A 12629-nucleotide genomic window follows, 5' to 3' on the forward strand; every position below is an offset into this window, starting at 1 on the left:
ACAACTATAGCTGTGAAATTGAATTTTGGGTAAATGACTGCTGTAGCCATGGTCAGTATAATACTATTAAACAGTGATATGCATGAGGTAAGGTTTTTAAAGAGGACTCTCATAGACCCAAAGTGCTCGGACGAGAAGCACTCTGCCTTGCAGGAGTTAAATGGTGCTATTAGGACTTCAAGGAAGGCCTCCTTGCTTACTTAATTGCATCTAATTGAGGGCCTATGGTTTATTGGAACATTTGCCCAGGGTCAAAATACATATTGGTTTAATGCTTACCATCAAACAGTTAGGGTGCTTTGAAACGAATTAGGTTTAAAGGCATTTTTTTTTTCAATCAGTCCTTAAGTGTAAAAACCCAATTGAATATTTTTGGGGAGCTATTTGGAGACCTCAATCTCATTTGTCATGACATTAAACTGACCAATATTTGCCTATTGGACCTCATGAGATGGAGATCAGCAGCACAGAACATAAAAACCATGGCCAAACCATACTCTTACACTGTATTAAAACCATGGCCAAACCATACTCTTACAATGATATTAAAACCATGGCCAAACCATACTCTTACACTGTATTAAAACCATGGCCAAACCATACTCTTACAATGATATTAAAACCATGGCCAAACCATACTCTTACAAAGATAATTCATACATTATATTAAAACCATGGCCAAACCATACTCTTACAATGACAATTCATACATTGTATTAAAACCATGGCCAAACCATACTCTTACAATGACAATTCATACATTATATCAAAACAACTTGAAGGAACATTACCAACAACTGACTCAAACTGAGTGATAGGATCCAGTGTGGGGCTGTTTTAACGGCTCTTCATGTTGTGAACGGTAACTGTATTGCTTAAAGTGTTTAGTGCACCTCCTCCTTAATGCTAGATGTTTCAATGCTTAAGTCATATTCACAGTCCACAGGTTATTTCGACAGCACTTTCTTCAGCAAGATGATGCAATATGACAATATGAAGAACAGTAACAACATACATCAGCTGTGATAATACATATCATTAAGACACACTATTGTAAAAAAAACTCCCTTTGGTCTTTCTTTCCCCCGTTCACTGGTGTAAGTTATTTTGTGATCTGTTATTGTTGTTTATTTAATATTTACTATAAACCTCTAGAGTATATTTCATGCCTCATTCACTGAAATACTAATACTAAAATAGGCAGGAAACATGCTTTGTGTTAGCAGTAAATACATGTAATGTAATACAAACGTAGTTTAGTTATCTACCTGTCCTAAATCTGAGATGACTAATGTGTACATATATTCACCTCTCGTTCACCTTTGACTACGTGTATACTTAAACAAACACACACACACACACACACACACACACACACACACACACACACACACACACACACACACACACACACACACACACAGACACACTCACTAACCCTAACCCTCACTCTCTCTCTCTCTCTCTCTCTCTCTCTCTCTGATTCTGTTTTCTGATAATACTGATATTAACAATTGCACATGCATAGCTGCTACTTATATGTTGATATGTGTGTAGGTTAGAAGTCTAAAGAGTCAGGTCTGTAGCTGAGGCTCCCACTAACTTGCTGGCCAGTGGAGAATCTCTGTTGGGGTAGACACTCTGGATAGAAAGACCAGTCAGTCTCATCAGTGTCCCCGCGTGAGCTGGAGAACATGCAGGGCTGCAGACAGGCTGGCTCTGCCCCGTAGGGCTGGTTCCGCTCACATGTGAGAGTCGGGCAGAGGAAGTGAGGGAGTCCGTCATGCTGCTGTTGCTGGAGAAACACGCTAGCACCACTCAGATCTGCGTCTGTCAAACAGAAACAGCGTACAGCGATCCCCTGAAGGTGTGACAGATGAACACACCCACACTCCCTTAGACTTTAAAATAGACCCATATTCAGAATGTGAGTAGGAAGAATACAGAGAAAAGATCTTTACCCTGTCCTTTTTCTGTGGAGGCTCTGACAGCCATGTAGGGTGCAGAGTGGGGAAGCCGATTTGGAAACTGGACACTGGAGACCAGCCTTGGCCTGGTAGTGTTTTGTGGTACCAGCACATACTCTTTACTTGTAAGAGAAAGAAGCCATGAAGGGTATGAGTAAAGGCATATTTTGCATATCGGGGAAGGTCACGTTTCTTATACTGTGAGGCTGATTGCCAATTCATCAGATCGGAATAATATTTTGCGATTAATTAATTGGTCTCTGATCTCAGTGGTGGGATTTACCAGAGCTACCAAGCTCTGATCTCAGTGGTGGGATTTACCAGAGCTACCGAGCCAAACCCAAACCATGCGCATCATCTAGGCAGCCTACGCCGAATGCCTTTAAAAGCCTAAAAGCAAGGCAGGTCTGCACTTATCTGATTGGGTAGGGGCTGAGGATTTATTATTATCTCTGTTGAGCGAATCAGCATTCGCAGGCTTGTATGGACAGCCTCTAATCTATGTTAATCGAATTTGCAAAACACAGTTAGAAAAGATCAATCCAACTGCCTCTACCCGTTCGGTTGATATCTTCCCCACTGTCATGTCCTTGTCACTCACAAATCAACACACACACACACACACACACACACACGCGAGTGCATGCACACACACGCACACGCACACACATGCACTTATATACATACACACATTCACTTCAAAGATGTACATACTGGTCTTTAACACTGGGCTTTATCTCTTAGGTAGCTTAGACGTGATTGTATTAATTTATTGTGTGTGTGTGTGTGTGTGTGTGTGTGTGTGTGTGTGTGTGTGTGTGTGTGTGTGTGTGTGTGTGTGTGCACAATGCAAAAACAAATTAATATATAAAATAAATGTATGGAAACCTTGGCATCTGGGATATGCGATGCATTTCTAGGTCCTCATTGCCACGGAAGCCTTTTGCAAACGGGTTGTTCTCGATTTTTAGTTGGGTGATCTGGATAGTTAAAGGTAAAGATCCAGAAAGATACACACACACACACACACACACACTACTAGGTTAGTGCTACAATTGTACCCCATTAGATGCAATCCCCACAGTGTTCAGGGACAAACAGATGCGTCCCTTACAATAGACAATAGAATACAATAGAATGTGTCAAATGCAACTTACAGCAGCCTCAAAAATGGTTTAATTTGACACATTGCCGGTGGCTAGATATACACATCACAAGAGACGACTCATTTGGTGTAGACTGAATCAATTTAGTCATTTCTTACTGCATGATTTTGGTAAGATGTCACAGCAATGAAGACTGTCTCTGGGAAAGAGTGTGTGTAGAAGGCTGTGTTTGATGATCCAAACCCACTCTTTTCATCAGCTTTGATGATGTGAAGTCGAGGCTGATATTTATGCATGGAATTCAAGATGATCTGTATAAACAAAAAATAAACATATGCACTAGTCTTGCAACACATGTGTATCTTGTCCCCATATCTGTTGTAACCACAAATCAGAGTTGTCTAGAATTTGATTTTGATCAATTTACCGCTCATGTGAAATGGTCATGAGAAGAAGAAATGATCAACATTTAAAGCAGCAATACGAAGTTCTGTTCCAAAACTAGTAAGCTAACTACCTAAAAGGCATGCAAAAACCTTGCAAACACCACCAACAGCCCAGCTGACACTGATAGAAGCTTGCCAACACACTAACTGGTGTCTTTTGGCAGTATAGCTGGCAATGTCATGCGTGTGAAAGATTTTCTTCCAGCCCGTTACACAGAACTACATAGGGCATATCTTGGATGGCTAGTGGGGAAGACACAGGTGTTTATCTGTCCTTATCATGACCATATGCTATCAAAATGAATTTGAGGATGGTACCAAAACTAGTTGCCTATAAAACCATACCTCAAAAAGTGTCAAATTGTTGCATAGTGTTACTTTAAAAACGTTTCTGTTTCCTTAATATTTGACCTATCGTGGCAATTTTTTTATCATAACTATGTTAAGATGTATATATATTTCAGAAGTAGTTCCTGAAACAGGAGCACATGAGTTACATGTCCAAAAGGGTCCAGGTGGTTATTGGTGAGCTTGAGTTTGTGGAAAGACACCAGCTGCCTCATCCAGTGGAGTCCTGTGCCAGGAGAATCGGGGTGGACGTACAGTCTGCCTAAGATGGCCGCTTCTGCTTTCCCACTCACAGACCTGCAGACCACAGACATGTAAAACTTCAAACCATTCAACACCACTCACAGACCACACTCACGTACAACTGAAAACTCAACCGTACCACTCACGGACTTGCACAACAGACAAAAAAATAAAACACAAACTTCAAACCATTTAGTACCACTCACAGACCTGAGCCACAGATCACACACACATAAAACTTTAATTAGAATTACCAATGACCAATTACCATTTACCATTTGCCATTTATTACCACTCTGAAATGAGCATCATAGATCATCCACCTCTAAAAACAAATTCCAATATTTTTAACTCGTCTACAGAATAATACCATCCTCTCAGCTAGCTTCTCTTTCTGTGTGTCCATTTGCCTGACAATCTAACTTGATCTCCAGGACTATTCAAACATTATACTATTTTGGCGTGTAAGATCAGATCATCATTTGACATCTTGGGAAACGGTATTGATTAGATCAGGGACAAATGACCACACTCATTCACATTACATTTCTTACCATTTATTGTCAGCAAATTTGTAGCGGTGAGTATCAACTGGTACGATATCCATCAAAAGAATATACTTCGCCTTCGGGTTCAGGCCAGTCACTCTAATTTTATAGCTGGGAAACATCCGTCTGTTGGTGGAACACCACAACAATAAAAAATAAAAAAAAAGAACTGAGACCAAGTCTAACATCAAAGCCTCATCTCAGAAATGAGATACAAAAATGTATGTAAGTACAATTATCTGTTTACTTAAGAGAGGAATTGATGGAAACACATTTAACCCCACTACATAACAACTGTAAGCAAAATATTACACTGACTCATGAATACATACATAAAAAGACTATGTTCGCCTACAGCTTTCAGCTTTATTTGAAAAAGCATTAGACTGCATAGCAGAAGTTCTCCTCTAGTAATGTAGTCCTACTTACCGCCCTGCTTTAGTGATGATCATTTCTGTTGTGACGGTGTGGAACTTGGTCCACAAATCTTTCTCATGCAAAAACACCTGAATCCCCTCAATGCCCTAAGTAAATGGGAAAAGAGTGGAGTGGAGCAGGCACTGACATACTAAATGTCTAATAAAACAAACATAGTTTTTTGCCATTGGAAAGACATACACCGTGGACTATGGAGGAGACCTACTGAAAAATCCTAAAGCAGAGTATGGAATGGTTTACTATCCCCTGGATTCCATTCAGATGTGAAACAAAAATAAGTCCTCATTACAGTGTAGTAAGGCAAGTAATAAAATAATATAATGGCATTTTCATATAAATACTTTTCATTACATTTTAGCCCTAAACCTAAACATACTTCTAATCCTGACCCCAAGTACGTCTTGTTAGAACAGTCATGTAGTAATGTAAAGAATATGTTGCATTTATAAATACAAAGCATTTAGTACCAGAAGACACTTCATATACTGAAAAGGACACGAAATATTCCCCATGATTTGACCTACCTGATGTGATGTAAGTGACACAGGGTCGTCGCTTAAATGACCTCGCAGGTGTTCAACATTCCCTTTAGCCAGACTGGAAAGTTCACCCTCTCCACATGCCATGTTTGCAATGTTACAGGGTGGTCACTGCAATACAAAATCTATAGGCGTCTAATGGAATGGACAGGCAGGCCATTAACATAAAGAATGCTGTGGATTCCAGGGGAACCTCCTCTGTTCTGTTTCTTCATAACTACATCATCAGTGCAAGTCTAGAAAGCCTTTTCCTCGTTTTTGACATTAAAAACCGCAATAATTGCACGCATGCTATTTGTTTAACGCACATTAAACGAATAAGTAGGTCATGCTACAATAATCCCTATGTCATTTAGTTAGTGATCTAATCTTCTCCGCAAGGGGACGGTGTGCTGCAGGTTATCGTTCCAAACGAGCAGACGCGCACCTGTCATCAGATGAAACGTGAGGACGGTTATTGAGCGACAGTTGAGCTACTCTTCCACTAGGACAAGAACTAGTGGCAGCAACTGTCTCGTCACATTCAAACCAAAAAAAATTATCTATTAAACCAATTCCTCAATTTTTACTGTACCTTACTGCAACTTGATTTGATCTTGCGACATCCCAATGATCCGTTTACACTCCTTTTGTCGCTTTCCCAAGAGAAACGATTGTTGGTCCAATTTGAGCTGAAGTAACGTTAGCCAAACCCCAAGAGTCTACCTAAATAACCGTAGGTCAACTGTAACACCCCCGAAGGAGTTTCTTTGAGAAACCTACACGCTGCCTAGGAGAACTTTTGCAAAAGGATGAAAGAGAAAGGGAGACTTTGATGGTGTTCCAAAGGTCTAGAAAGGATCAACAGCATACTGTCTTCACTGTGGTTGCCGCCTGAGTAACCTTAGTTGTGTTGTAGACAAACACTGTCCTGTATCGGACCCGCACTCGCAACCTCGGGCATGGGGGCGAATTGTTACAGTAATTCGAATGCATTTCATCTTATACCACGACTTATTTTACGCCTTTTAACTTCAGAAATGTGTGCTTTGTCCTATTATTGTTAAAAAGGGATTGAGACTTTAGACAAATGTGGTGCTGTTTAAGGGCTCCCATAACAGAAAGATTATTTCCCTGATGCTACAGAAATGGAGATGTGTGGTATTGTGAGATATTAGTCTTTTTTTTTTACAATTTCAAACAAGGGAAAAATATATATTTGCACATAAAAACATAATCAGAAGTTCCAAAGATATGAAAAGATATCTTTTTGTGAAAACTGAACTCAAAATATCACTGATTCCCTGACAATCTCAATTGAACTCCTCTGCTGGGTCATGCAGATTCATCATATGTGCCCATTCTTGACAGTCAATATCCTCCAATGCCCTACTTGGACAACTGGCTTTGGTCCTGCAGATTGTGGTCTTCACCAGGTCTACAAAATCAGGGGCCTGGCAGCTGCAGCATGACGCAAGATGATGCAAGAGAAAAATGGATGTCATCATCTAGCAATGTTTCGCTAGTATTTTTTATAACTGCTTGCAATAATAGGAAAATTAACTTTCAGAGAAGTAAACAAACTTTAATTAAAGCAGTTTCAAACGTTGAGATGATTTATTTACACTCGTAGCTGCTCTCCATACATTCTACAGATGGAGACGAGAGACCCTTCCCACCCTCTTCTCCACTTTAAGGCATCAGGCTTCTTCTCTTCTCATCGCAAACATAAAGAAAACAGACTTCCAGACAAGGGCTGCATGGTTTACATGTAATATATATATGTTAGTATATGTTGTATATTATTATCATATATGGTGCGCTTGATGTCTGAATCACACAAGCAATGGCAAAATGGATAACCTGGCCACTTTCTTTGCTATACAATGTTGTCAGCTGGCTCACACATCCACTTAGTCTCTGAAGATAACATTTCATGCAGAAAGGCTGAACACTGGCAGCAACAAATTCAATTTACAGCTACACAAACAAATATACACAATAAAATAAAACATGACGTCTCTAAAGTTTATAATCCAGAGAGGAAAACAATTCAAACATGTAACAAAATCCAACACTGTTCTTCTTCTTTTGGCAGCCACAGAGGCTGTGGAAGCACTTTCCCTCTCTCCTTGTCCTCAACGGTTTCCAGTCCGTAGGCCCATTTCCCTGACTGTCACTCAGTAAACAAACACTACTGTTGTCATCACAAAACAAACATATTTGTAATAGTAAGTGAAGGCAACCAAACAGACATAATTAAATCACTATATGTAGATATGTATGGCATTGTGATGGTAAAGGTGGGGATTGGGTGAGAGTCCTTAGGCCATAGAAGTACACAAGGATGTGTATATGCTGTGTATATGTGCCTTCATGTGTGTGTGTGTGTGTGTGTATGTCCGGCGTGTGTGTGTGTGTAGGAGGCAAATGGTGGGTATTACAGAGGAACATGGCTGAATAAGTAGGAAACCGACTCTCCGTTGTGTGTTCGTCTGATTGCTTCGGCCAGAATCATTGAAATGTCGATCACCTATGAAGACCAGAGAATGCAAATTTCACACAATCTCAGTTAGTGTATTCAACATCAGAGTGAATTAGAGACCTAACATCATTCCACAGCCCTAAGGGCCAATTCCTCACCTGTATTTTACTGCAGTGCTTCATTTTGTCCTCCTGGGGAATGGTGTTGGTGACCACCACTGCCTCGAAGCCGGCGTTGTTCACCCGGGAGATGGCGGGCCCAGAAAAGATGCCATGCGTCAGGATGGCATACACTTTAGTGGCTCCTGCTGAGACCAGTCTGAAAGATCAAACAATTACGACTCAGATTCAGACATTTACATACACACTGTGATTACATTTAAATAACACACACTAAATTACATACTGTGATTAAATCTCAACTACACACACTAAATTACATTATGTGAATGTATATACTCCTTCAGATTGCTCTACATGTACATGTATTACAATACACACACACTGATAAATACCCCCCCCTCCACACACACACTGATAACTACCATCCCTGCTCCCCTCCATACACACAATAATGTAAAAGGACACACATACACACGAAACTATAATCATTTCTATTTTGCACAATGCTTTAACTCACTTCTCAGCTGCATGGCATATCGTACCACAGGTGTCTGCCATATCGTCCACCAGAATGGCCACTCTGTCCTTCACATCTCCAACCAGTACCATACGGTCGACCTCGTTGGCCTTCTTACGCTCTTTATGGATCAGGGCAAAGTCCACATTTAGTCTGTCTGCTATAGATGTTACCCTGACGACACAAAGGCAACAAGGAAGACCAGATGACAAAAGCTCCCCAAGTGTGTCTCTTCCTCTCATGACAAAGACAAGATCATTTGAAGTATGCAAATCTCAGTTTACTTCACACACTTCAACGATCCTTCAGCCTCAGTTTCAACAGTTTCAACAGCCGTTCAACCTTGGTTTACTTGACACACTTCAACAATCCAGCATACTATAATTGTTTGAGATGTTTGGGATGTGGGGTGTGAAATTGTATTAGGCCATGCGTACAGCTGTTTGTCTCTTAATGATCCTCTAGGTGGGCTGTTGCGTAGGAAGGCTTCAACAAACTCACTAGCTAATTAAAAAAGTTTTTAAATCCCAACAGATGTGTTCTTCCCTTCCTCATATGCATCTTGGTTTTTTTTTTCAGTTTCACTTGGTTTAAGGAAAATCAAGCCTGAGAGGGTGTGAAACAGGGGGACTGAAATCTCAGCACCGTCTGGTTCTCCCTACATCAGTGACTTCCACACCATTCTTCCACACCGAAGTCATGGGTTCGAATCCCAGGGACCACTGATAAACTGTTTACTTTACTGTCACTGTAAACTGCTTGGGCTCAAGGTCCAGTAAATTAATAAACCGTACCGGGAGAGTGAGAGAGAAATCAGCAACTTTTTGCTCTCTGCTGTGTCAGCAGAAACAATAATGCTGTTCTTCCGAGCCAACATCATGGGACACGTATACTAAAACACTGCACACCTAGCCTTCACTTTAAGGTGACCTGGCTATGTGTTTAGTATATACATACATGTGAATGTAAATGTGAACAGAAATATAAACATGTTTGTGGAGGAAAGAGCTCAGCTCCTGCATAAGGAGAGCCAATATTGCAGTTCATCCACGTCAAGATGGTACACATACTAACTCACCTAACTGTCTACCTAACCTTAACCGTAAATGGCTAAACATCTGGGGATGGACTGAATACCTCTTGGCACCCCCTGCGTCAGGAGAGACAATGATGCAGTTCTTCCACTCTTGTATATTCTCCATAATCCACTTCAGCACGGCCGGCTCAGCATACAAGTTATCCACAGGGATATCAAAGAAGCCCTAAACACAGAAAAAAATCTCCATGGAAACAATCTCTATGGAATCTGTAGGAAATCAGTACTAACAACACAGATATAATCAAGCCACATACATTTCTAAATTGAATTTGTTTCCATATTCATTTGAAGGAAATACTTATACATTGCTTGTCCTGTCAGGCTGGCTGTAGTTGAACGTTACCTTCATTTCTCTGTTCGGGTGATAAAATGCTGTGTTCTCTGCTATCTAGAGCAAGACTGTTTTCTGATCGGGCATACAGTAATTGCTACAGTGAATATGGTACCTGTATCTGTGATGCGTGTAAATCCATGGTTATGATATGGTCAGCTCCAGACACAGACAGCATGTTGGCCACAAGCTTGGCTGAGATTGGAGCACGGCTCTACAAGAAGAGATAGACATAACAGAATTTAGAGCATCTCCTTTTAATAGGTGCTGCCTGTAGTTTTTGTTGTCAAGCAATGCTCACATATAATACTTTGGATGCTCAGTGAAAATAATGTTCTCTCAAATTCCTGAGCATTTTATGCACCAGTCTTTTTTTCCAGATGTTTGAAATTAATTTGTTTACAATTGCATACATCTTTATCATGATTATATGTAGTATAGTATTTTATGACAACTAAAATTCTAGCCCTCGTTTGGAGTTGTACCCTTCCCTTAAGACTTGGCTGATATGGGTGTGCAAGTGGGTGTGGATATCAGAGATAACTTCCCCATGCTGCTGCAGAACAAACTGAAACTGGTTTTCAAAAGTGCTGTAAGGGTCGTTTGGGATGTCAGCAGATCCTCCTAACTTGCTGAAAGAAGGTCGCGTGCAAAGTGCATACCTCCTCAAACAGCCACAGACTCTGTGCAGTCAGATAAAGAGGCATGGACATCTGGCTGTTCCAATAGTACATCACAATATGACCAGATATGGATTTCATTCACTAACTAGGAGGACACAGCACTCCTGTACAGGGTGGGGTGCACTAACATCAGCCAAATGTTCACCACAGCGTGAAATCTGCTGGGCAGAGCTGCAACTGACACGTGCACCACTGCTACCTTTACACCAGGACCACGTGTACTCACGTGAAGCTCGAACAGAAATATATGAGTCAGACAGCTCAGGGGTGGAAAATGTAGAAAAAAAATTCAACATTCAAACACAGAATCCCAAGTCAATAGCCAACTACATATTTGACCAACTTTGCTTTTCTGGGCTACTGCAGGCTACTGTCATCACCAATTTAACTGTCATCATCGTATTCATTAAGTCAGTGAATGTCTGTGTGACATAAAGAGACCAAACAAGTTTCAGCCATTGAGTGAAATTAACTGAATCACAATGTTTCTGCAAATATGAATAAATTATAGTCGTGAAAATGTTCTAAAATATTATTCAGAGGATGTGACATTTACTTGATGGTATGGTATCAGATTCCAACTGCCCAAAAAAAACACAAAAATCTCACTTGCTCGATAGCTGACCAAGCAAAAAGCAATAGTCAAACCTTGCCGACTAATCAGAATTGATCCAATCATGGTTCAAAAATATAGACAGGTTTTGAAAACAACATTGATCATCACAGTCAATAGCTTATACAAACATATGTGTAAATCACTGAAACCTCTGTCAATTTGAGTTGAAAATGGACATCTGAACAAGGAAGGATATCTTTCAACAAAGCTTTTGTCCACAAAGACGTACAGCAGGACAGATACTGCCTTCATGCTCTAAAAACTGACAGCCATCTTATTTTGTCATTGACGACCCCTCCTCTAACACCAGTCACAGCTGGTTGGATATTACGAGGAATAATACTCACAGCTCACAGTTCACAGCTTTTGCTCTTAATCACAGTTTAAGTTGAAATCCCATATCTATGCAAGCACTTGACCATTACAATGAATGGTTCCGATATGCACAATAAAGAACGAAGAAAACCAATCAGCTCTGAGCTGACCACCTTAAAACATCATGAAGACCACCACAGATCTATATATCTGTGTCTGTATCCTACTGATGCCCATGGCTTCGCATCAGGTGTTCTGTGCTGAACACAGTCTAGGGCTGTCCACCACACAAACATTCCACCAACATAATATATAACTTTATTATTATTCATTATTCTATCTTGTAAAACATTTATCTTTCAATCTTATTTTTGCTATTTTGTTAATATGTTTATATGTTTTATGTCCTATGCACCAACCACACCAAGTTAATTTCCTGTATCTGTAAATATACTTGGCCAATAAAAATAATTCTGATTCTGAAAGTGATGCTGGATGGAACTAAAAAGCAATAAGACAGGGAGAATGATTCATGAGGGACTAGAAGTGGAGTGGAGCAAAAAGTGGGGCTGACATTTTGCTCGTAATATGGCTGTGACAGTCACTGACAACCAAATTAAATGTTTTCTACTTGTTTGACCCTGGTGCAATTTCACTAGGGGTGGGAATCTCTTGGCACCTCACGATTCGATTCGATTCCGATTCAGAGGTCAACGATTCGATTCTAAACCGATTCTCGATTCTAAACCGATTATCGATTATCAATTCTAAACCGATAAAACGATTATCGATGCATCTCGATTTTTAAAACATTTGAGTTTGCTACTCAGAGTCTCAAATCACTTCC

General features: G+C 40.3%; 2 protein-coding genes across 3 annotated transcripts in view; both read right to left on the minus strand.

The window, feature by feature from the left end:
* Positions 1-1558: 1558 nt before the first annotated feature.
* On the minus strand, positions 1559-5722 carry LOC105890445 (T-box transcription factor TBX5-like). The gene is made up of 8 exons (XM_012816469.1): positions 5621-5722; positions 5088-5182; positions 4665-4784; positions 4017-4164; positions 3232-3384; positions 2856-2947; positions 1945-2089; positions 1559-1861 (listed from the first exon to the last, which is right to left on the minus strand). Exons 1-8 carry the CDS (start codon positions 5720-5722, stop codon positions 1559-1561), a joined length of 1158 nt encoding a protein of 385 aa, XP_012671923.1.
* Positions 5723-7178: 1456 nt separating this feature from the next.
* LOC105890483 (ribose-phosphate pyrophosphokinase 1-like) overlaps positions 7179-12629 on the minus strand; it is an 8965-nt gene continuing 3514 nt past the window's right edge. For both annotated transcript variants that reach the window (XM_012816508.3, XM_012816507.3), the window contains exons 3-7: positions 10284-10382; positions 9876-10000; positions 8739-8912; positions 8258-8417; positions 7179-8147 (exon numbers count right to left, since the gene is read on the minus strand). In XM_012816508.3, the coding sequence (XP_012671962.1) occupies positions 8055-8147; positions 8258-8417; positions 8739-8912; positions 9876-10000; positions 10284-10382 (651 nt within the window). In that variant the 3' untranslated portion in view covers positions 7179-8054. The remainder of the gene's footprint in view (positions 8148-8257; positions 8418-8738; positions 8913-9875; positions 10001-10283; positions 10383-12629) is intronic.

Source organism: Clupea harengus, chromosome 8 (assembly GCF_900700415.2).
Source record: "Clupea harengus chromosome 8, Ch_v2.0.2, whole genome shotgun sequence".
NCBI lineage: Eukaryota > Metazoa > Chordata > Actinopteri > Clupeiformes > Clupeidae > Clupea > Clupea harengus.

Excerpts from the sequence above, each read along its gene's own strand:
- LOC105890445 (XM_012816469.1), bottom strand. The coding sequence starts at position 5,722 with ATGGCATGTGGAGAGGGTGAACTTTCCAGTCTGGCTAAAGGGAATGTT. Across the intron at positions 5,183-5,620 it reads TGTCACTTACATCACATCAG|GGCATTGAGGGGATTCAGGT; the intron begins GTAGGTCAAATC and ends CCATTTACTTAG. Across the intron at positions 2,090-2,855 it reads CGCATATCCCAGATGCCAAG|TAAAGAGTATGTGCTGGTAC; the intron begins GTTTCCATACAT and ends TTCTCTTACAAG.